General features: G+C 32.3%; 2 protein-coding genes across 6 annotated transcripts; both read left to right on the top strand.

Moving 5' to 3' along the window:
- Window positions 1-13,561: 13,561 nt before the first annotated feature.
- On the top strand, window positions 13,562-14,656 carry LOC113872542 (60S ribosomal protein L22-2-like). Of its 3 annotated transcripts, none has more exons than XM_027510172.1 (3): window positions 13,562-13,629; window positions 13,822-14,075; window positions 14,242-14,656. In XM_027510172.1, exons 2-3 carry the CDS (start codon window positions 13,846-13,848, stop codon window positions 14,384-14,386), a joined length of 375 nt encoding a protein of 124 aa, XP_027365973.1. In that variant the 5' UTR covers window positions 13,562-13,629; window positions 13,822-13,845; the 3' UTR covers window positions 14,387-14,656. The 3 variants fall into 3 exon arrangements, with proteins under 3 accessions (XP_027365973.1, XP_027365971.1, XP_027365972.1); XM_027510170.1 differs by having other exon boundaries at window positions 13,570-13,626; window positions 13,820-14,075; XM_027510171.1 differs by having other exon boundaries at window positions 13,583-13,626; window positions 13,757-14,075.
- A 9,157-nt stretch (window positions 14,657-23,813) lies between these two features.
- Window positions 23,814-26,360, top strand: LOC113872774 (dormancy-associated protein homolog 3). Of its 3 annotated transcripts, none has more exons than XM_027510583.1 (3): window positions 23,814-23,977; window positions 24,286-24,450; window positions 25,439-26,360. In XM_027510583.1, exons 1-3 carry the CDS (start codon window positions 23,863-23,865, stop codon window positions 25,537-25,539), a joined length of 381 nt encoding a protein of 126 aa, XP_027366384.1. In that variant the 5' UTR covers window positions 23,814-23,862; the 3' UTR covers window positions 25,540-26,360. The 3 variants fall into 3 exon arrangements, with proteins under 3 accessions (XP_027366384.1, XP_027366383.1, XP_027366386.1); XM_027510582.1 differs by having other exon boundaries at window positions 23,826-23,977; window positions 24,286-24,455; window positions 25,439-25,655; XM_027510585.1 differs by having other exon boundaries at window positions 23,826-23,977; window positions 24,286-24,458; window positions 25,439-25,655.
- The last annotated feature ends 215 nt before the right edge of the window (window positions 26,361-26,575 follow it).

Raw genomic sequence — 26,575 nt, 5'->3', positions numbered from 1 at the left:
TTATGTGTAATAGAATATATACCTTGTGAGGTTTTGAGCCATGTAGATGACAATATCATGTCATTTTACTTTCCTTCATTGCATGTTTGCACTCATGGTTGTATGACACTAGAACTTGCTTTGAGCCTTTTTGAGACTATATTTCCATATGCTTGTATTAACATGATAGAGACATCATTTCTTTCTTGCAAACTACTAACTAAAAAGTCAATATTGCATTATTTCTATTTTTTAAGCCCCATTGAGCCTACTTATCCTATTTCTTATTATCTTAGCTCAGTTCAAGCCAAAGGTGTAAAACAATAAAATGACCCAACCTTAAGGAATACAAGAACTTTGAAATTGTTTTGGGAATTATCATAGAAATAAGTGTGGGGGAAATTACCTTAGAAAATGTAAGAGAAAAGAAAAATTAGCTCTCGAAAACAAAAACAAAAAAATAACAAAAAAAAATGAAAAAAGAAACAAAGAAAAAGAAAAAGTAAGCAATAAAAGAGAAAAGAAGCATTGGATGGCTAGCAAAAGTAAAAGAGTATTGTTTTTGGATTGTATTACATTATATCTTTATTTAAGAGATTTAATTTTATACTTACTTTCTTTAGATTCATTCCCCATTGTTCTTATATCCTCTTTGGTTTGAGCTTGATTACTTTCGTAATTTTTCTACCTTCACCGTGCCTCTTTATAACCTAGCAAAGTCCTCTTGATTTTTGTGTGTATGTGTGAATTCTAATGGAGAAGTAGACAATGGGCAATCTTATGGTTGATCATGTTTCATGTTGTGCATAGTTGACCTCAGATATGCTAGGTATAAATCCCGATTTCCTATGCCATCGTCTATTAGTTTATAAGGGGGTTAAGTCGGTCGCTTAGAAAAAGAGGAAGATAGGAGGTGACAAAGCACGAGTAATCCGAGAAGAGACTAACAAACTATTACAAGCTGGATTTATCCGAGAAGAATGATACTCCACTTGGTTGGATAATATTGTGATGGTAAGAAAGGCAAGTGGGAAGTGGAGGATGTGCACTGATTTCACTGATATAAATAAAGCATGCCCCAAGGATGCTTATCCCCTCCCCAATATTGACATTTTGGTTGATGAAGTTGGCCACAGAATACTCAATTTTTTGGATGCATATTTTGAATATAATCATATTCAGATGTACTCCCCGGATAAAAAGAAGACGACCTTTATAACGAGCTAGGCTAACTTTCCTTCAGCCTTAAAATCACAGGGGCAACATATCAAAGGTTGATGGATAAGATTTTTGCAGAACAAATAAGGAGATGTATGGAAGTATACGTTGATGATATGGTAGTTAAATCCATCTCTCTTGACAGTCATGTTGCCCATTTAACCGAAGTGTTCGCTAAAGCAAGACGACATAGGATGCGGTTTAATCCTGAGAAATTCACATTTGGGGTAGCCGGTGGAAAATTCTTAAGATTCATGCTTTCAGAAAGAGGAATTCAGGCAAATTCAGATAAATGTCAAGCTATTATTGATATGACTAGCTCTTGTAATATGAAAGAAGTAGAATGGCTAGCTGGCCGAATAGCTGCACTAGCCAAATTCTTGCTTGCGATGGCGGAAAGATCTCGACTATTCATTGATCTCCTCAAGAAATTCCAAAAATTCACCTGGACAGACGAGTGTGAAGTAGCTTTTGTCCAGTAGAAAAACATGTTAGCAGCTCCTCCCGTCCTAACAAAGCCAAGATCAGGATAGGATATTGTTATCTATTTAGCCGTATCAGACAACGCTATCAATTCAATCTTATTACATGAAATACCTGAGCAAGCACCAATATAATATTAGCTGAACGCTTCAAGATGCCGAAACTCGATACCATTTAATGGAGAAAGCAGTGTTGTCACTGGTTCACACAGCCCAGCGGCTAAGGCATTACTTTTAAACTCATCGGGTGGTGGTACGTACCACTGCCCAGTTGCGAAAATTTTACAAAAATTTGAGTTAGCAGGTCGGCTAATGACATGCGAGGTTGAATTATCCCAATTTGATATTCGCTTTAAGACCCAAAGACCCTTTAAGGATCAGGTACTCGCAGATTTTGTCAACGAATTCACCCCCAAAAAATAGACTGTTACCAACATGTGGAAACTGCATGTAGACGGGTCATCAAATCTTCGTGTCTGTGGAGCTGGAGTTATCTTAGAAGGGCCAAACATGGTTGAACAGTCTATACGATTCAAATTTAAGGCATCTTATATCAATCAGAATATGAGGCACTACTTGCCGGCCTTAGACTTGTGAAGGAAATTGGAGTTAAACGCATTACATGTTAGAGTGACTCCAAAGTTGTGGCTAAACAGATTAACGATACGTATCAAATAAAGGATCCAGTCATGTTGCAATACTATCATGAATTTAAGCGGATAGAAGGTGAATTTAATGAAGTATGTATTCGGTATACACCGAGAGCCCTGAATGAATAAGCTGATAGGCTCGCTAAGTTGGCCAGTCAAAGGAAACCCAGTCAGTTTTAGAGTATGATTTAGCAGGAAATTAATATGCCTAGCGTTCCTAAGCATGAGTGCATGGAAATTAAAGAGACATCTCAGAACTGGATGACAGAGATTACTCAATATCTCAATATTAGTAAATTACCTGAAGATCCAGAGCAAGTAAGACAACTCGGGAAACAAGCAGCAAACTTTACCTTCGCCGACCAAGAGCTGTATAAACGAGGAATCTCCACCCCCTGCTAAAATGTCTCAATGAAGAACACTGACTATGTAATGAGAGAAACTCATGAAGACATTTGTGGAACTCATTCAGGAGGACAAACAATGGCAGCAAAGGTGCTAAGAGTAGGGTATTACTGGCCGACCTTAACCAAAGATTATGAGCTTTTCCTTAGGAAATGTATTCCGTATCAGCAACATGGATCACTCATTCACCAAAATGTCGAGAACCTTCATCCTATTCACTCCCCTTGGCCTTTCGCTATATGGAGAATGGATTTGCTAGGCCTATTTCCTTTGGCCAAAGGACAATGCAAATATCTTCTTGTTGCTATTGACTATTTTACTAAATGGATGGAAGCCGAACCTCTCGCAACTATCACAGCCAACAATGTCCAAAAGTTCACTTGAAAAAACACCATTATATGTTTCGGCATACCCCGTGCCTTAATCACAGACAATGGCCTTCAGTTCATGGATCGACGCTTTAACGAATTTTTAGAAGGGCTTAAAATAAGGCATCGATTCACTTCAGTCGAGCACCACCAGAGTAACGGCCAAGCCGAGGCCGCCAATAAAGTTATTCTTCATGAGCTTAAAAGACGATTAGGCTCGGCAAAAGGTGAATGAGTTGAAAAACTACCAGAAATTCTTTGGGCATATTGGTGTATACCCCAAACCACGACAAAAGAAATACCTTTCCAATTAACATATGGAACCAAAGCCATGATTCCAGTAAAGATCGGTGAACCTTCATTTCGGTAACAACATTTCAAAGAGGAACCAAATTCTCTCTTTCTAACCGCCAACTTGAACCTTGTAGATGAAGTCAGAGACCAGGCTGCCATCATGATGGAAGCAAGTCAGAGGGTGATGTCAAGAAAATATAACTCCAAGATCAGACCGAGACAAATTAAAATTAGAGACTTGGTATGAGAACAACCGGTGAAGCACGTCATGACCGACGGGAAGGAAAACTCGCTGCCAACTAGGATGGACCCTTTCGGATAACAGATAGATTGAGCAACGGATCTTATAAGCTCGAAACACTTGAAAGGAAAAGCTATACTGAGGACCTAGAACATCTCGCATTTGAAGTTTTATTTCAGCTAGAAATAATAATCCTGTAAACTTTGTGCATTCTTTTACTCGCTTGGGTTTTTTCCCTCTTAAAAGAACGTGAAAAGGGGTTTTTCCAAGAAAGTTTTTAATGAGGCATTTATCAATAAAAACTACTTCATAAATTCTTATTACTAGAGTTTCTTATCTGCTTTCAAATTGCATTCCCTCCTGAGTACTCCTACTCGGCTAAGGTTGAATCACATTCCATCACACTCACCCCTACTAGGTCAAGATTGAATCACATTTCCTCCCATCCTTGGTATGAGTACCTCATTCTTTCTCGAGTACCCCACTCGGCTAAAGTAGAAGCACAATTAATAGCCACAGCTTAATCAAGAAATTCTGACATTCTTGATATCGAATTTAATACGTCTACAAATTTTTGACACTTCACACGGGTTACATAGCTTATTCATCTTAAATAAACAAATTGATTAACAAGTTCTTGTAGTTATCAACACAAGTAATGAACATACTAAATGTGAATATCCAAAATTTTATGCAAGGAATCATATTAAACATTGATTAAACATATATCACTATAAAATTGCCAAACACAAGTATAGAAATAAAACTTGCATTAATGAAAAGGAATAGAATGGCCGAAGAGCATTACAAAAAATATATAGGCACTATTAGCCTGACTTTTAACAAAAAATAAAAAAAGTCCCCTAGTACTGCCCCTTCCAGCAGCATCTTGTATAGGAGCACCTTCGGTAGCCCCATCAACCATTCCATGATCGCCCTTATTTGCTGGTAGAGTTTGGCAAAGGGCAAGGACGTCAGCCTCATCATCGTCAGCCACTTCGTCATAACAAAAGAAATTCCCTTGAAAGAAATCCCTCGTCACGTCAAAGTGAAAAGCATGAGGCACTTGACAAAATTGCACTGCCTACTAAACAACATGTTGAAAGTTGGCCTTGTGCTCGGCGATGATATTGCGATGACACTCAGCTACAAAAGCCTTCATATCAGCATCAGCCTTCTCCTTATTGCTTCTTTCCCTTACCAGGGCATCGGCCCACTCCAATCCTTTGGCCTTAGTAGATTTTTCAGCAGCATGAGCACGATCCTCAGCAACATGAGCCCGATCTTCAGCAGCTCAGACCCGATCATCCATTATTTTGAGGTGTTCCTTTAATTGACCCACCTTAAGTTCCAAAGCTTGATTAGTATCGGCCAAATTAGACCAAATCACTTCACTTTGCTCAAGAACCTTTTCAGTGGTAGCCACTTGATGTTGAGCCTTCTCGAGATCAAGAATGGGCTCCAAAGCCAATTTATGGGCCAAAACCATAGGTCGGGTTTGGAACTTACAAAACCACGTCTATTTTGATCTTTTATCATGGCCATCAAGAAGAGTCCGCCCATCGTCCGATACTAGGTCTAGCGAAACCAACTGTGTCGCCCGAACAACCTTTCCAAAAAATTCATCTAACATTACCATTGTTGGAACAACAGATTTGGTGGAAGAACCACTCGGTGTGGAAGAGGTTTTTCAAGGGGTTTCGGCGTGAAGTTGTTTCTTTCGGCGGTCATCTTCTTCTTTTTTTTTCTTCTGGGCACCTTCAGGAAGTGGAATGACGATTGGAAGAGGGCAAGCAATATCGAGGTCTGGAACATGATCCACTTGAGGATGGCGATGTTCCTAAGCCCAGGTACCCTCTGGAGTAATGAGTTTAAGAGCCTGTCGGTAGGTCACACCAGCTCCTTTTTGTGCCATTATACGTGCACCGAAAACAAGAAGTCAAATTAATATAACGATCAATAAAATCGTAATCAAAGAAACGGAGCAAACCCTCCAAATCTAACCGAGGCTGGGGAGACTTGAGCAGAAGAATAAGAGCTCGGGCAGGAAGCTCTCGCGACAAAGTTTTCAAATAATTCAACACTGATAGCTCTTCAGGAGATAACATTTTTTCTAGGTATATGCCATATCGATGAGGGATGCGGGTCCAATGAAAGGGGAAGAGGGGCATCATAAAAGTACTTTTTACCAACATGAGGGTTTACCTTTACGTTAAAGTATCCGATTTTAAAACTCTTGAAAGATGAGGTATAAGGTTTGAATAATGGCAATTCGCCTTGTGTAACACCTTAATTTTAAATTTCTAAATAAATCTGTTTTCGCAAAGTTCAAAGTAGTAAAAATTTTTCATTCAGATAATTGTTCAAGCACAATTTCATATAATGTTTCAAATCAAAAATTAGAGTACAATTTGCATCATTACTTGCTACAGGACTTAAATATACATCATATTTTAAAAATAAATTTCTAAGTCTTATAGCAGTTTCATCCTTCATTCCTTCAGGTGTCCCGGTGCTGATTGTCTTGGTTACCTGAAAATAAACATAAGGGTGAGTCGTTTACACTAGTATAAACACACAAACGAGCATTAGACTCACCTGACTCATTATACGTAAATTCTAATCATATTAGGAGCATACGTCAACGACCATCATGCATCCAAATTTTCAATCACCACAGGTGTGCTCACTGCACCAATTACAAATCTACACATTTACACAAACACACGTGTGCTCACTGCACGTAGCCATACTCACTGTGGCACTGTGATCACAGATTCCTGATGCCCTCAACCTGAGGGACTTACTCAGTTATACTATAGATGGTCGCCTGAATAGCTCCCGCTCCACGGATACAACATGTCTGGTATTAAACCACTCAGGCAAAGGTGTTAGTCAGAGGCCAAGTCAGGAGGAGAGTGTGTGGCCTGTGGTGCACCCACGCACACTGTTGGTGTCACCACCACCCTCTCTTCCCCAATCTACCGCCCCCATCTTCCGCACCTGTGTATTTCTGAACTATTCATAGTTTCCACATTCAAACACGTCGCAATCACATCCAAACATACCATCACACTCATTTTCAACCATTCAAGTTATCAATCATTCACCCATAGCATGCCAACACAAATGTACAATCACATTTTACTCAACATTAATCATATTCTCATTTCTATCACATGCAACATGGGTTTCTCACACAATGCCTACCACATTCAACTTATCACACAATTCACACAATGTGCCAGAGGTCGAACACCTTCGGACTCAACCCAACTCGTACAGTCCATCAAGATACATAACTTCACCTTCTATTTCTATTACATTACCATATTCATTCAAATAAACTTATTCCGAACAAAGGTAACTAGAGTAAAGTCCTTCCCTTACCTCAAAATGAAGGTCCGACACGAAACGTTGATGGAATCGCCACCTTACACGGATTTCATCCCTAAAGCACACAGAAATCCCGAGAAAACTTAGGGGGAACTTCAGAAAATGAAGGAGAGGGATGAAAACTGAAACCCTAACTATAGAACTTACCTCCAAAGACTCCAAACGTATTTCCAACCTTCAATCAAGCTCCTAAACGTCCTTGGAGGGCTTTTAATCGGTAGGAATGGGTTTGGGTAGAGAGAATCGTGAAGGAGAGAGAAGGAAATCATGAAAATAACCCTCTCCTCGAAGCCTAACCCTTCAAATACCCCTCTGGTCGTGACACTCTCGTTACAGCGACTCCCCTCACTGCAGCGAGGCACCTTTCGCTGCAGCGACGCCCTCTGTCACTATAGCAAAAAACTCAAACAAATATGCACTCTGGTTTCTGCAGAATCTCGCTACAGCGAGATTGCACCCAGAAATGCACCATAAACTGTCGCTCTGTCACTATAGCGAGACGTCTCTCGCTACAACGAGAAGGCGATAGTCACATGCCTTCCTCCCAGGGACATCTCGCTACAGCGAGAATGCTTTGCACCAGGACTTAACCTATTTCTTTCAGTCCAAATTCCAATCACACACACCTATACATACATTCACATATTTCTGTATTCACTCACACATTCCCATCAACTAAGGCATGCTCATATCACCATTAAGTCAATTAATACACCAACACGTGGCAAAACACACATCCATCTATATTTACATACCATTAAATCATATTACAAAATTTGGGGCGTTACACCTTGCCTTATTAAGGAAACTCGCCTAGCTTTATCAAAGGGACGGGTACAAAAAAAATGGAGGAAAAGACCTATACTAGGTTCTATGTAATGATATCTACATAATATTTGAAAAGCTTGCATAGTTGCTCACCCATTTGGGTGTAACTAAGTAGGCGCTACATTCAGTATACGAAGCACTCCCATTTGAAAGTCATCAAACGGTAAAACGACCTCCTAATTCTCTAAACATACACTCGTATACAAAAAAGGTCTCGGCCAGCCCAACATCCTTACCTAAAAATACATGTTCAGGATTTGCCAACCCATCTCCTCAGCAAACCTTAACATGTATAGGATATGGATCCAAATCGTCCCATAGACCTACCCTTCCCCTTCTGATTGAAGCGGGAAAAGTACATCGACACCTCCCTATCTACCCATTTGTACCCAGGTACAAGATGGGAACGTTGGTCTTTCCCTTATAGGACTTGTGTTAGGGAGAGGTTAGTTTGACCCAGAGTTTACACCTTTCAGAATAGGTTCTTTCACCTCGTCACCCGAATCCCTCAATATATTGATTGGGCTAGAGGTCTCTTTGATATCCAACCGTGTTGTTGTTTCCTCCACCCCTTCAGTCACCTCGATATGACCATCAACAATATCCCTAGAACTACTCGGCCTCGAACCTCAGATAACGAATCTTCCCACTCCATTGAGTTATCCATACAAGAATAAAAAGAAAAGAAAAAGACAAGGCAAAAACGAACGTACATTTGAATCTAAAAAAGAGGGAACACTTGAACAAATGAGCAAAAGTATACCCTTCAATGTAGAGTAGAAAACATACATAATGTCTGGACCACCACCTATTTATAGAACATATGGCTTTGAGCAAATGAAAGGTCACCTCCTTTCTCAACTGTCAGATCTCTTCCAGATAAACGGATAAGAAAGAGTAACCTTTCGTTTCAAAGGCACGAATCACAAGGAAACCTTAATCTGTCTAAACCCTAAAAACCTAACACATTGTTCTATTAGCCATGCGAGGCAAAATTACGATGAATGATTCAGCCTTTCACACATATACAGTAATTTGAATACCTCTTCGACCTAGGCACAAATAAATTTTAAACCACATATCCAATCGGTTCATACCTTTTCTGCCAATAAAAGAATTATAGTACCAAATCACCAACAGTCCTAATCAAAAGCCCATATGTCATATCTCCTTGGGCTTGGGGGGCTAGTGTACTGGATAAGACACTCCTTTGTCATTACAATATAAATAGAAATTCAAATACCCCATTGGCCTAAAGGACAGACACCCCTCCAGTCATATTAAAATAAATTAATAAAGATGATTAAAGAGACTAAAAAAAGATAGTCATTAATTATCTATTTAATCAGAAGGTTAAAGTTAGAACTAAGTTATGAAGCCTATTAACTTAATATATTGCCTATAAAAGGAAAGTAAGATGTATAGGTAAAAAGGTGACTTTTGAATAGTAAATAGCATTTATTACCTAAACTGATACCTGACTTTATCATCGGAGTGCCTTTTGCAAATACTCTCTCCACGTCATATAAAGAAAAATATGAAATATCGGCAAGGACGTTACATTATTAGACAAAGGAAGAGATCATTGAAGACCATTGTATCTTTATGAGGAACATTAGTGTTATTTTATTATTATTAAAATGTTTTAATTACACATTATTAAGAGTTACTTCCCCACTCTACTTAGCTCAATCTGGACACTGGAAATATGTTTAGATAATATAAGAAGTCAAGTTGATCTGTGATAAAATAGTGCTCAAGAGTCAAAATAACCTTGGTGATTCGTATGCAAATGGATACTAACTAGTCAAAAACACAGTAAGTTTGACATTTTGACAAATATAGTTGCATGCAAACCGCAATATAGTTGTAAGTTAAAATAAGGAAATAGAAATTGTGTCTAAGGTACAAAGGAAACACTGCTAATCTTTATTAATAATATCATGAACGCAATTAAGAGTACATACACCTTTAAGTGAGTGAAACAACTTTGGGTTTTTTTTTTACTTAACTCTAAAAGCAGGGTAGATTCCTTCAAAGCACACCATTTGATTCGTAAGACAAATTTTGTCGACAGAAAAAGAAAATAAAAGGTGAATTGATAATTGAGTAAGTCAGAATTTTTTAACATTCAATGTAGAAGATAAGCTCCTCCGCCTTCGTTCTTCTCCGCTTAAGTATATATAAGAGATTTAACATAAAGTGCAAAAGGTGGCACTAAAATTTCGCAGTTAAAGTTATTTCTATTTTCATATAGATCCAACTTATGCCCTTGCAAATAAACATAACATTTACAGTGAATGTAAAATCACTTACTTGCATTATTAATTATACAAGGCTTAAATGTGGGTGTTCCATCTATCTATTTATCTATATCTTTGTATCTATAATTATTTATAACATTGGTAATTACAACTACTTATTACTATATATATTTATATCAAATTTTATGATTATAAAAATTTAAAATGTTTAGAGTAATTTATATTATTAGTGATATGAATGTTACATTATTAAAAAAATATATTATTTTTTATTTATTTATTAGTGTATATATTTATAACAAAAGTTATAGTTATTATTTAAAATATTTAGATTTATTTACATGATATGAATGGTTAGAACAAATGTTAGTTCAAAAATAAAAATAACATATTGAATATGAATTATATTTAATAATAATTTATTGAAATTAATTATAATATTTTATATAACTTAAGAACTAAAATTATTATTAATTTATAATTATTACCTTTAAATTATATTTTAAAAAATTTTATTAGAATTGATTTTATATAAAATTTTTATATGAATAGTTATACAATTTTAAAAAAGACAATAACAAATTTACTATGAGTGATATTTAATAAACATTATTTAATTTATTAAATATTAAAAATTAAATTAAATTCATTTTGAAATATTAAAAACATGAAAAAATATTAATTAAATTACATAAAAATATTTCACAAAGTGATATGTTAATGCAAAATGAAATTGTATCTTTGTTTTAAGTTATATTCAAATTTAAATATATTTATTTAAATTATTATTTTATATTGTATATCATTAAATTATTATTTTATATTATAAATTATTAAATTATATTTATGATAAAAAATAAATTATAATACAAAGGAAATTTTTTTATTATATATATCTTTTAAAAACTTTCTAAAATTTTTTACTATCATTTTATTTTATTTTTATATTTTACAATCATGTCAACCGATCTATCTAATTAAGTATATATATTATTTATATTGATATTTTTTTTAATTTCTTTTTATTAAATTATATTCATATGTTTTATTTTAATTTGTTAAATAAACATAAAATTGTATTATATTTAAGTGATATTACGTATTAATTAAATTATATCGAATTCATCAATATATTTTTAACTAATTTAATCTATAAGAGTATAAATTTATATTATCTAAAATTATATCGTTGACAATTTCATATATGTTATATTTTAAAATTTATAAATAAAAATATTTAAAAAATAATTAAAAAAGTAATAAAATATCATGTTATAAATATATTTCTTAAAAGAGATTTTAAACATATTAAAAATAAATAAAATATAATATTATTAAATTTTGATTATCTTTATAACATTTATAAAATATTTTTATAATTAAATTTAATTAAAATATATAAAATAATCTATATAAAATTGACGACAACTATTTATTACTATATATATTTACAATAAAATTTATACTTATTAAACTTTAGAATACTTAAAGCTACACACAATGTTGATAATACTAATAATCAATATGAATGATAGTACATGTTAAAAATAGAATAACAAATTAATCATAAATTGTATTTGATAAAAATTTATCAAAAAATTTAAAATACTTAAAATGACATATAATGTTGGTCACACATATTATTAAAATAGATGTTGGTGTATATTAAAAATAAAAATAACAAATTAACTATAAATTTTATTTAATAAAAATTATTAAAATTAATTATAATATTTTACGTATCTTAAGAATTTAAATTATAATTGATTCATAATTATTACATTTGAATTGTATTTAAAAAAATTTATTAGAATTAATTATATATAAAAATTTTACATTAATAGTTATACAATGTTAAGAATAGAAATAATAAATTAACAATAAATTATATTTAATAAAAAATTATTAAATTTGATTATATAAAAAATTGAAAAAACTCACCATAAATTTATGTTAATATTTATTTTAATTATTGAAAAATAAAAATTATATTCCATTCAAATGAATCTTATCATAGTATAATACTAAATCTCATTATTTATTAAAAATATTTTTTATTATATTTATATTCATTGGTATATATATATATTTATGTTTTTTTATTTTAAAATATTTAATAATAAAAATAATAATATAATAGATTTATATTACTTATATTTAAAAATAATAATTTTTTTACTATTTAGTTTCAGTTTCACGTTCCTTTTAATATATTTTTAAAAAATTTATTTTTTATGTTTACATCAACTTAAAAAAATTAAAATTATTATTATTAAATAGAATGAAAAATATATAAAATATAAAAAAATTTATATGAAAATGTAATTATCATATTTTTCAATGTAAATTATATTTAACATTATTTAATATAATAAAATTTTGTTATTATATATTTTTTATATTTAAATTATAATTTTATGTTTATTTTAAAATAAAATAATTTCATAAAAAATATAAATAAAATTGTGTAAGACATAAATATATTTATTAATTGATAGTTAAATTATTATTATTAAGATTTATAATATTTAAAGTTACATATAAATTAAGTTTAATTGTTATATTTATTTTTTATACATAATTTATTTTAAAAAATAATCAAAATTTTCATTAAATATTTTTATTTTTATAATATATTAAAAATAATTATTTTTATATTTAAATTATAATTATTTTTAAATTAAATTAAATAATAAAAAATATAAATATATTTATATAAATCTGTGCAATGCACATATATCTACTACTATTCTATGTATTATAGCAATTTCATGAGATACAGTCTAGCTTGAATAAGCGTAAAATTATCTAAACATAAGGGTTATAATTCTTTGTGCAAGCATATGTAAAATATGTTTTTTCTTTTCACAACTCATGTAAAACTTCGGATGTGTAGGCATTTATTCTTAAGCAGGTCTTGGGTATGATATTTGACTCAACAGTATTTTAAGTTGTTAGTGACTCAAAAAATTTATTTTTAAATTTTCAATCTTTTAGATTTTATATAAATAATAATAATTAATATCACAAAATTTGAAACGTTATACGAAACTTTTTATAATATTAAAAAAACATAATTTCATAAGAAAATAAACTCATCATTTATAAAACTTAGAAGTTGCAAAATAATTTACCAAAATTTAAAATTAAAGCAAGCAATTTGCAAGTTATCCCCCTTTCCTAATGCATGCTAATTAACTCACTTAAAAGTACAGATTGACATCATCTACTTTAACAATTTTATAAATAAAGGATTTAAAGGGTTGAAACAATAATTTAAACTTAATGTGCTTTTTTCTTCTGAGAATAATTGTTCATATGATTTTTTTTACGTTAAAAACTAGTGTTTTTAATTTTTTTTTCACCACCCTGTTATATAACACAAAAACGCGCGTTTCATGTTAGCATATAAGACGAGAGCCAAATCCAAAACCCTAATTTCCACCACCCTATACGGCGCTCATTTCTTCACATTGTGCTGTGCTCTTGCTGTGTGGCGTAAAGGTAATCCTCTCTCTCTGCTATCCGCTTTCTGTAATCGCGCTTTGATCTTCGACTTTGAGTAACAGGCAGACGAGCACACTAAGATTTTGAATCTTCGATGAATTTCAATAGCGTTTATTAGTTTTCTAGGAATCATACAGAAAATGAAAACGGATCCGATTTGTGTTTGGCTTTGGGTGAGTGGTTTCACAGGTTCTCAACGGTAGGTGAGAGAAAATGAGTCGAGGAGGTGCAGCAGGTGCCAAGGGAAAGAAGAAGGGGGCTACATTCATCATTGACTGCGCCAAGCCAGTGGAGGACAAGATCATGGACATTGCCTCTCTCGAGAAGTTCGTCCAAGAGAGGATTAAGGTCGGTGGCAAGGCCGGTGCTCTCGGCGACACTGTCTCCGTCGCACGCGAGAAGACCAAGATCATCGTTACTTCTGACAGCAACTTCTCTAAACGGTATTTCTCTATTCTTGTTTTATTTTTTATAGTTTAGTTTATTTTTATGTCATTTTCTGAAAATTGAAGATGTCTTTTGGACATGATTTATTTTTGTTATTTGATTATTGAAATTACTTTGATTCATGTTTTTTTCCATTTTTTTTAATATCTCGTATGGTTGCAGCTACCTTAAGTACTTGACAAAGAAGTACTTGAAGAAACACAATGTGCGGGACTGGCTCAGAGTGATTGCTTCTAACAAAGATAGAAGTGTTTATGAACTGAGGTACTTCAACATTGCTGAGAATGAAGGAGAGGAAGAAGATTAATCATGTCACCTAGTTATTCATTTTAAAACCTTGTTTACCCATTTTCTCATCGCTAGCTTCTATTTTGCCAACTATTAGCTCCAGATATGTTGTTTTATTTACTTTAGTTGCAATTTAACAGTTTTGTTTATTTAAGAGTTTGGTGCCATTTATGTTGAATTCAGATTTGAATTCACATTATATTGTCAAATTTCTCCTTTGATACAGTTCCATTGCATTTTCATACTTCCCTTGGATTTCACAATCAAATCAACTAAAATTCTTCCCCCAAAGCCCCCATTGTTTGTTGCTATAGGGTTTGGCACTTGAAATAGGTTGATCAAGTGACCACTTGATAGCATTAAGGCAGTATCTAGTGAATTTGGATTCACATTTGAATAGCCTGGGATTCTTGTTTACTTTTACATTACTGGTTGCACGTTTTTTCAGCATGTTTCCAAACACACTCGGTTTGCTTATTGACTTGCTTCTGTGCATTGTGCTTGGTAGTAGTAGAAATAAAGAAAGGATTCAAATGGATGAAAATTTCTGTACAGGAATACACAGTATCCAGATATGTTCTTAGTGTGACTTTTTTTTTTGTTCTTACCTATCATTATTATGAATTCATACCAAGATGTATGGAAAAGGTTATATTACAAATGAAAATCTTTAATATGATGTGTGGATAAGAAAATTCAATCCTGTTGCAGGCGACCATAAATTTGTGGGCTGGAATTCATTTTTGTATATGCAAAATAGCTGAATGGTGAATGACGTCACATTATTAGAGTTCACTATGTTTAAACATCGCGGGGCAGTAAACCCATTATGATCCATAATTTTTTGGGGTGATAAATGTTATTATATCGGTTTTCCCCCATTGTTATAAGGAATACTAATATGAATAAATATGTTAATTACTTAACTGGAGTTTATAACAGAATGATAACAGAATGAAATACAATTTATGATGGATGGAGGCATCACTATTTTTTTATACTTAAATTTGTTTTTTTGTATTTATACAATGATTTTTCAACGAATTTTGATAATTTCTTGCGACATGTTTAGTGTATTGCTTCAATCTGTCCAAATTTCCTAATCAAACTTGCTGTCAAAGTCTGCTCATAACGAGGTTTGTAGCTTTCAAAGCTTAATTTTATTGAATTACTCTTACGACTTGAACGGTTGCGGCAAAGATACCATAATATGGTTCATGTTCCTTCCTTACTCCGGTTGTGGCATTCAATGTTTATTCTGATTTCTGAAGAAAGTGGTATTTCGTGACATTATCACCACCTGTACCTGGTGATGCATTGGTTATTTTTCGAGTATTGGATTTATTATTGCTCAATGACTAATACTTTTTTCAAGTAGATATCTATTTTGGTCATTAGTGTACAAATTATCATATAATAATCGTGTATTTAAATGATTGTCGATATAACGTAGAGGAGGTAGGATATACAGTTGGTTAGATCTAGTATGGATCGTATATGGACGGTAGTTGGAGTCGATGACTCTCCTAGGGTTTTCTCGTTTGGGATCCTAGAGAAGAGGATCAAGCTGGCCCTTGCGAACAACTTGATGCACTATCTCTCTTCAACCTTTTGAGTGAAATGCGACAAAAGGAAAAAGAATCCATAGATCGACCCCATCGTTTCTATCCTGTAGAAACTACTAGATCATTTCAAGGACACTAAATTAACTCTCTTAATACTTATATCAAATTAGTTTAAAGTCAAATTCTAATATTCTAATATCAAACAATCGTGTTTATTTTTATTCTTGTATTTTAGGAGCATTAAGGGTATTGCTTAATCAACTAAGAAAACATTTTTTTAAAACCTGTACTACACTTCTTTTTGGATTCCCCTTAAAGTGGGTGCCTTGTCATTATTCTTCTCTTTCATTTACCTTCTTTAATTTATTTATAATAGGGCATCTCGCAATTAACAAATAAAAATTTTTCCTTTCATCAAAGTGCAAAATCTACTAAGGTGAATTTATCTCAATTAATAATTGTAGTCACAATTAAAAAGTAATCATAATGTATTTATGAGACATAATTATTTAATGACTGTTAAATTATTGATAAAACCGTTTATATTATGTAAGAGTTAATAAGTAATAAATAAAATAAAAATATATCACAATTTAATTGATTTTATAATTCAAATACTTTTACACTTATTTTATTTATATCTCCTTTTTTTCTTTTTCTTTTTTTCATATCATACGTAACCATTTATTTGTTTCTTTATTCTTTACTCGCTGTCGCTGAGATCTTTTTAGTTGTATCAACTGTTATGTTTGTAATGCTTTTCATGGTAAGTACTGATAAAGTAATATATTGTGTACAAAAACCAATTTTTTATACAGAGTTTACATTACTTCTGTATTTTTCTCTTGAATCTATTTGTGCTTGTTCTTTATTCTCATTTCTTTCTTCATTATTTATTTAATGCGGTGCAATTAATGGATTTACAATGAAAAACGTCTTAATAATAATAAAAAAAAAACCAACTGGACGTGACTAATTGAAATACTGAAAAAATAATAATGTGCATTTCTTACAAAATAAAATTCGTACCAAATCGTACTATTCAGGAATTTATATTACATATAAATTATTAATTGAAAAATAAAATAAGGTTATATTATAACGTAATTATTTTTTAGAATTTAGTTAACATAAGCTTTGAAGGTTGATTTTAAGCGTATAAATTTAATAATTTTTTATTAAAAAATATCATTTCACTCTTATAATTTTAATGTGATAAATATTTATTTTTCGTATTTTTTTAATATTTTGATAGTTTAAATCAGTCTTATAAAGTGGTGTTAATAATTCTTTTAAATTTTTATTATGCTTGATTGTTGTACATCAAATGCTCTGTTACAGTGATTTTAAAAAAATAAAATAAATAGACTTGTATTTTAAAAAAAAATAATAATTTGCAGTACTTTTATGCTTTTCCTTTCATTTTAGATCAATAATCTGTAATTCACTGTTCACCGCGTTTGTTGCGTCATTTTCCTACCATTTTTTTTTTCAATACTTGCTGGGTGAATTTTTTTTTTATTGTAATCTTTAAAATTATAAATATAATTCATTTAATTAATTTATTTTTTTACTTTGTAGAATCCTAACTTTAATTTCAAATTTTATAAAATGACATTTACTTTAATTTATTATTAAAAACAACATTCTATTATTATTATAAAATAATTATTTACATCAATTCATAAATAAAGAGATTAAAAATAATATTAACCCTAAAAAAGAACTAAAAGAGCTTATTAAATTAATGTTTGTCGTTCGTTTTCCAACAATGTGACATAATCATAATCCAGAGTTTCTTGTATGGACTTGGATATTTGTGCATTGCGTGTTGAAATGGGTCTGCATTCATCATTCCATCTCATAACTATCTCTACCCCCTCGTAGCATTGCTTGCATTTTAAGGTTCTTCTGCATTGGCAGCAATACCTTACTTTCTTGTTTCCTTCTCACACTTCAATTTCCAACATTAGACAAAAGAAGTAATGAGCTTCCTTTGGCTTTAGCTTGCATGCAGCAGCAACAAAGGAGGAGCAGAGTCCCCCACTTCCTAAGGCAAAACTCCCACCTCCACTGCTGCTTCCTCCTTCTTTTACCACTGTCAACTTCCATTATCCTCACGCCATCTCTTACCATTTTCACCACTCCACCGTCATCACTTCCCCTTCGCTCAGTCTAATCCAACCCCAAGTACCATTTTATTGCATCATCTTCTTCTTCTCTCATTTATTCGTCAAGCACTTAATATGTTTGACTCTTAACTTTGAAGTCAAAAACTTTCATCTTCATGTTTTTGTATTAGCACTCGTGTATTTGCTTATCGTAGTTGTGCACTGGAGGCCGTTCGATCATCGGTTTGTATTAAAACGACTATTAGTGTGTGATTCCATTTTTTTTTTAAATAATAACATTTTTTATAAAAGGATCTTTAAAAAATAAACAATTATTTTTATAAAAAAATTTCTCAAATGAGCGTTATTGTACTCTATTGTTTTTAAAATGTTGATATTAATCTTTAAAATTGATTATAAACTTATGAAATTAATATTTTTATTAAAAATAAAAATACTTATTATACTTTTATATTTTTAATATAATAAATTTTCTAGTTCATAGAAATTTACTGATTTTATATACTTTAAGAAGACTTTCTTCAAATCAAGCTTTGAACACTGCTGCTGCGCACGTTACTTTTAACTTAGTGCTGATAATAGAAATTCCAAATGATTATAATAATTTCTATAAAAGGAGAATTTGGCAACATCCAAACATGGATTTTTGATAAGTGAGAAGTTGAAAACTGCTAAAGTTTTGAGCTGTCTGTTTGTTATTTTCCACATAATAATGATCAGAAAAACAAATCTTATTGTATTATGTATTATTCATATTCAGTCATATTTATTGGATCTGTGAGCACCAGGGAATCAGAAATCAACAAACTGATTTCCTCTTAACTCTAAAGGTGAACATTTGGTCATCTGGGAACAAATGCACTCGCTTGAAATTTGATACCTTCATCATTATCATCATCACTAAACATGTATGAGATTACTTAACTAAAAAAAGATACAGAGTTAATTGACTTTTTCCTAGGTGTAACGGATAAGCAGAGAGAGATGAAGTCCAAGATATGGAAATATATTATTCAATGGCAAAGACTTGGAAACGCTTAAATATGTCCTCTTGGCTGGAAATGCAGTCTTCATGCTGGTTGTAACGTCCTGGAGTTGGCCTGTGCATTCCATTTGAGCAATTTGACCCTGCAAAACACGAATCATATTCACATGCAAACATCTGTTTCTTAAAGTGAGGACTGAGGCATAACTATTATAAGTAAATCGTGTACTCCAAATCTCCACCTTCTCTCACTGTTCTCTACAGAAAGAAACACCCCTATGGAGCAAGAGAGATAAGTGAGGTTCGACAACAACCTAGGATCATCATTCCAACAAAATTCAAACAACTTCTGGTAATGCTGCGCCATACAGGAGCAGGAAAGAAGGTGGGAAAATCATGTTGGAGAAGGGGAGCACGTGCAGACACATGAACTAGCTCGAGCTAGATTGGAGTTGAAGAGAGATGTTGCACGTGCCCTGCTTCTCCAACAGGACCTACCCACCAATCAAGATTATAGTGAACCACGCTGACACTGCTTCAGTTGAGAGTGCTCGAGAAGCTCATGCATTTATACACTGCTTGTTAAGAGAGAGAGAGAGAGAGAAAGGGTATGTGATATTGTGAGTGAAGGAGGATTTAAGACATTGAGTCTTGAAGTGGACATTCTTTAATGACCCATGACCCATATATGATGATCTAAAGAAGCAACCAACCCTTCTTATTTCCAAATTCAATTCAGAAGAACTCGCAGTCTGGGATCTTGGATATGGCTCTTCTATCAAGAACTCGTAAGTGGGTCAAATACTTACGCCAATATCATTAATAAGCTCTTTTTGGACAGTGTGGTAAAGGTTCTGTGTAGAAATTGGAAAGTGGGGGGTTGAACATGGATGTGAAAAGAGAAACTTGGAACCAATAGCATGGTAATGTAGATTTGACCCAGAATTTGACATGCATGGCCCAGTGAATCTTATTCTTACTGGTTGATCAACCGTTGGATTGAATAAAGATGCAGATTTATAATTACGAATCTATGGGTCAGTTCTGTTGGACGCTTTCTGCCGCCAAAACAGACAATTAGGCCCCCACCTGCAAAGACTTGCCTTGTGGGCATGGGGTAAGCGAGACCTCTAAATATTTTTATTGGTAATTTGCATGTACGTAAATTAACAATATAGATTTTCAAAAGTAAATTATCTTTGTGCATGGAAAATGCTAATTTAATTGAGTGAAGTATTGAGGTAAAAACAGGCGCAGAAACAGTAACGAATTGTCCTTATGGGTTGCGTGTTGGAGAATAGAAATTGGGTTTATGCGAGGAAAGAAAATAATTTAGAAGGTGGCAGGAAACACCTGGAGAAGTTTCTGCAGCAGAAAAGACAGTCCCAATGCTGATGCTGGATGCTGATGCGCTTTCCTATTTAGCCCATGCCTACTCTACTATACGCTGGATTCCAAAATTCCTGTAGGTTTGTAAAAAAAAAAGAAATATGATATACATATTTTTTATTTTTAAATCGAAGGAACAGATGATTTTTTAAAATAAAAAATCATTTTTGCTTATTTTTTCTTTTTTTTTTTCAATTTAATAGGGACTAGTAAAGGTTTGAATAAGAATAATGACGATAGATAAAATGTGAGAAAAAAATGTCAAAATAATATATTAAAAAGAGAAATAAAAAATTTACTTATAAATAAGATTATAGATAAAATAAAAAATTAAAATTAAAAATATATGAAAATTGAATTTATGTCCATTCACCTGTTCAACTCAACTTATAAGTAGAAAGGAATTAATTAGATATTTATTTTTCACATTTCAAGTTGAGAAGAATTTAATGGTTATTTCTTTGAAAGTTAATTTTCACATTCTTTTGATGAAACTATGTAATTTAGGTTAATTTGGGCAACTATATAATATAGTTGTGTTAATTTATGCAATTAAATTAATATATAGTTTAAAATGAATTCAATCAAAATATTATTATTAATCATAAAATTATACTTCATTAATTAATTGAGTAACACACACACATATATATTTATGCCTCAGTTTTATTATTTAAACAATAAAAAATAATATTATGTATAATTTTTTTAATAATTTTTTATCATATCTTAAAAATAAACTTAATCAATTGTTTGGTTCCAAAAAAATATTACACAATTTATTAGATAATTCTTAATTTTTCATAAACTATTATTTTTAATATTTTTAATTCATGTAATTTAACTAAAAACTGAAACTATATTTCAATGGACCATGGCAGTTAAAGAAATTAAAAATAACAATAAATAAATAAATAAAAATTATATCTTACTAAAATTTTTTATAGGAACTAAGTTCAAACTATATAATTTTTTGTAAAGATTAAACAATTAATGAAGTACTAAAAAGATATACCTTAAAAATATAACTAAAATTATCTAGCAAAATAGTACAAAAATGATTTCCTTATACCATATAGCCAGAAGCCATTTACCTCTTTGTTCATTCAAAAGAAGTGGAAATTGTGTTTTATAAACCTAATTGTTAAGTTCTTAACTGATTGTAATTGTGGAGAAATATATGACGATAATTTGAATACATATCCAGGACGGATCACAATGTTTCCCAAATAAAACCATATGCCTTCATTGCCTCGTATATGCACCTTCCAGTTTCCAAACAAGTATGGAAAGTGCTCACGTGATCCAGCACAAACTGCTACGGTAGCATATTCGGCAATTAAGCAGCAAGCTAAGGAAAACCATCCTTGAGTCAAGATACATGAACCTAATATATTCAAGTCAAAGAAGCCAAGTGATTCTCGTTACAAAATTATACTTCTTAGGTCCATACTCTACATTTAACTAATCTCAGCTTATTATTATTCGTGGGGTCTTTCAATTTGATAGCTGAAACACCACTGGGTATGTACACATGTATAACTGCATAAAGGATATTAAAGTAAGGTCCATTTGTCCTATATATGTTATAATCAGATGGAAATGTTAGCTGAAAAATGTGGTTAACTTAACTAGCGAACCTGTAGCTCTAGTCTAAGCTGAATCATACGTTGATGCGGTGACTGGTGACACTGGTTCAAATCATATACTAGTGTCCCGTTGTGTGTTTCTCTCATTTTCCTTTTTCTACTTTTTATCTTATTGGATTTAAAGCACTGCTTATCCATTGATGATGATTGATGTGGAGATTGTTATGTCTTGTGTTGGCGGAGGAAGAGAATAAAAAGGGAGAGGAAAGAGAGAGAGAGAGCCCCTTCTAAGTTGAGATTATCTTGAGTATGTTATTAGTTGAAAGACTCGAAAGTGCTGAAAAGTAAACTCAAGTTTGCCACTTGCCTTTAGCCTCTATCGCTAGTGGTTAAATGTCTCTCTCTCGTCTGGCGATGATGTCCCATGTCAATTTTCAAAGGGCAATAATGGAGAAATGGGACACACATGGAGAAGGGATAAAGAGGTGGAACAAAACAAGTTTACGAAAAAACAAAGCTACAAAGAAAGAGAGCGATTGAATTAGTTGACTTTATTTGACACTAACAATGTTATATCCCCCACTAGGTGCGACAAAACAAAAAGCCAGAGAAAATAAAATAAAATACTAAAATATGAAATTTTGAAAAAAAATAAAATTGAGAATATGAGAATTTTTAAAAAAAAATTTAATGCAAAAATTGTCAAAAATCATCAATTGCGTTTTGTAGTGGTTTTATTTTTTAAAATAGGCCATTGGTGTTTTTAATTTTTTTTAAAAATTGTCAATATCAATTTTTAATGCTTGTTTTTTTATTGTTAGTTTTTAACTTTATGCATCTACACCAAAAATTAAAATTATAATAAATTTTTTATTTATTATTTTTTTTAATTTTCTCTAAAATCTCATATTTTAACATATATTATTTAAATAACATATACATAAATAACTTTTTAAAAATTCGTGTTGTTTGTGATTTTTTTATTTTTATATGATATTTAAAAATATAATATAAAAAAATATGAGATTTTTTGAAAAACTTACAAAAAAATATATATTGTAGGTGTAGAAATTTTAATATAGAACAGTTAAGAATTATAAAAAAATTTAAAATATTAAAGATAATTTTTAAAAAATTTAAAAAATATTTTTTTTAGAAAAATATTTGTGTAACTTTTTTTTTCAAAATTTTATATTTTAATTTCTTTTGCCATATAAAAAGAGACCCGCAGTCTGTAGTTTTTTCCTTTCTTTTGATGTTGTGAAAATTTTCAAAGTTAAAAATATTATATTTATAGTTGACAAATTGTTTTAATTAATAATAAAATATTGGTAAAAAATTTATAACAAAATTTCCTGTGAAATAATATTATTTCTACTTGAGTTAATACAAGCAAAACAAAAGAGAGAGAGAGAGGGTTAAAAATAATGTCATTTTCTGTAAATCTCATAAAAGGAGGGCCTTATCTTTCCGATTTGGATAACAGTCATGGGTATTTTGGAACTAACCCCTTGGGGAAAATGACATGTCACGTGACGTTTCCTTTCTCATACACAGAAGCAATGTCACGTGTCACACTTTCCTCTCACAATCCTAGTGGGGCCCACGTGCACAGGAGAACCTTATCGCTAGGAGGATCCAGATCCACAGCCACGTCAATGCTCCCACGTGGTATCCTATCGAATCAACGGTGCAGATCTGTTTCGAAGCTCATTACTTGTTGGATCTTTAACGCTTCGCCGTCGTTAAATATTCATCTAGTGCAGCGTTTTTCTGGAACCTGCTTACTCCACACTGGGCTCTGATCCGCTCAAACACGATACACCCTTCTTCCCATGGGCCTCCTCGATCACTTGTGGGATGACACCGTTGCCGGCCCTAGGCCGGACAACGGTCTCGGCAAGCTCCGAAAGCACCACACCTTCGCTTTCCGAAATAGCTCCGGCAAGGGTACGCATGAGCCGCTGCTAGAATTTCTCGAATTAATTTATTGTTCCAATAACGAGAACCGCGACAAGAACCATCGTCGTTCACTCGAATTGTTATGATCCTAACCTACGCGCTAATATTTGTTAACCTTCGAACATGCAGATCAAGTTCTGTACAGTTTGAAGTTAAGATCTATTCAACATAAAACGTTCATATAGATTCTTAAAGATTAAATGAATCTAGTTGCATCGTTTTTTTTATAAATTAAAAAATGGAAACTACGCTAACGTTGAGCTTGCCGTTGTGTGATTTTGGTTTTGGTGGATCAGAATCAGACACCGGAAGCGTGAAATCGTACGGTGAGGATTCGCCGGAGGATGCGGTGAGAGTGACGCGTAGCATCATGATCGTGAAACCACCTGGATACCAGAGTCAGAGTGGATCGGCTCCGGTTTCCCCCGCCGGTTCTACTCCTCCGGTGTCTCCGTTTTCTGGTAAGGTCGTACTCTATTTTTCAACTCTTTGTAAGTGAAATGTCTAATTTGACCTTGGATTGGCTTTCTCGGAGCTGCCAATGTCTCCCGGGAAAGTGGAACACGAGGGAGAGTGGGATGCTCTAGAACTGTGTATAAGGGTAATTTTGTCCTTTCGGGTCAGCGTTTATCTTCGTATTATATTTAATTAATGGATAATGATAAACACTGTTTTACGTGCGCTAGACATGATGGGTGTTTTGTTTCCTTTGGGATACGCAGATCGAATAATGAAAAGGACGTGCACAACGTGCACATCCACGTATAAATAGTGTTTGAATAACAATCATTTCACATTAAGAAAATAATAGAATAAATTATAGATATGATAAGTAATGGGATTAGAAATAATATGCAAGATGATTGTATAATTTGGAGATCTTAAGGTGTCAGCTAAGTAACCTCAGGAATCAGGCTTCCTGTAGAGTTTGTGCTACGTATTTGATGTTGGGGCTTTATGTAAGGGTTTAGAAAATAGAAAGTTTGACATCTTATTTAAAAACACAAGCATCTGGATATTTATGTAGTGAGATTGATTCGTATGTTAATATTTGAATCAATTGAAAGCCCGACGTATAAAAATGCGTTCACTCTCATCCGGGTTTCAAATGATTCGTATACTACCTAGAGTGAATGCATCTTTATAGTTCAAGTCTCAACAAGAACACACGTCTTCTCATTATTGCCCATATCTAATTTAAAGTAAAAGGTCTCAATCTGGTCCTTGACTGCTAATGGTAGCAAACTGAAGCACTTCAAAATGATTTAAAAATCTTTTTTCTTTCCCTCATTTAGTTTTATTTATTTATAGTTAATAGATCCTATACTCCCTAGAAGTGTAGTTCAAAACTTTAGTAAGAAAATATTGATTAAATATGATTACTTTGTTATGCAATAAAGAATATATAACATGATATACTGATATGTTATGTATCCTATCTTTTTATAGGAGCTAGAGAGTCCTTCCGTTTTCGGAGAAGGTCGACATCCGATGCGTACGAGAAGACAGGGCAGAACAGACCAAGCTCTTCTTCTCCTTTCGATGTGTGAGAAATGAGCTTGATCATCGCTTTCTACTCCATGGATATGACTGAAAATATAGCTTGTTTTTCTCTGGCCTTAGTCTGCTGTATCCATTATCCATTTTTGTTTAGCTTGGAGTGCATATACGTTAGTCTGCTGTATCCATTATCCATTTTTGTTTAGCTTGGAGTGCATTTACGTATATATATGTATATGAATGTGTTTATTAGTTGATCAGTGAGCGGTTGAGGTCGTGGGGTGATGTGAGATAGTTGTGTTGTTTAGCTTCTCGGTCTTAATTAGTTTACTGTTGAGCTGTGTACGTAGTGGCTCGTAAGCTGTAAATAAAGTATGGTAGAGATGTATCTTGATATGTGTATGTATATAAAGAAAAAGTCTTTCTAAAGTTTGATGGGTGTTTTTGCTCTCTGAATGTAAGCATCATATCTTTGGGTAATTTGAAGTATCATGATCTGTTATCGGATTGAAAATGAGGATTGAGGGGAGAGAGACAGAAGAGCTAAGCATAAAAAATGGACAATGGTTCAATACGTAAATTAATTATGTCTTCAAGGATGGCTTCTGAGTTCCAAGAACAGGACACTTTGGGATGGGGCGTTGTCTTCAAAGTAGGCTTGATGGGGCTTTGTCTTCAACGATGGCTTCTGCATAAACGACACCTCTAGATGGGGCTTGGCCCACTAGTATTATTGAATATATTTCCATGTCTTCATGTCGGAACGTCCATTTTTCTTTTTTTATTCAACGACACGTTTACATATGTTTTCATTTCGAATATATGCCTTTCTTTAAAATCTCAATAAAGTTTTTATTTTATTTTTTATTTTTATGAAGTTACGTAGTTTTGTATTCTTTAAATATTAAAATGTTAAATACCAAATATATTTTACACAATTTATACTGATTAAATCTTTTAATATAAATTCAAAATTATATTTTGTGAGTGTGAGTCTTTATCATAAAATTATTAAAATCCAATGATTAGATTTATAATAATTATATGAAATATATTCTCAACTAGTCCGAAGTCCGTTCATAATTA

This window comes from Abrus precatorius, unplaced genomic scaffold (genome assembly GCF_003935025.1).
Source record: "Abrus precatorius isolate BTA unplaced genomic scaffold, Abrus_2018 Scaffold7, whole genome shotgun sequence".
In the NCBI taxonomy this organism is placed as follows: domain Eukaryota; kingdom Viridiplantae; phylum Streptophyta; class Magnoliopsida; order Fabales; family Fabaceae; genus Abrus; species Abrus precatorius.
Note: the sequence above shows the minus strand (reverse complement) of the source record. Positions and strands in the feature narration are given on the sequence as shown.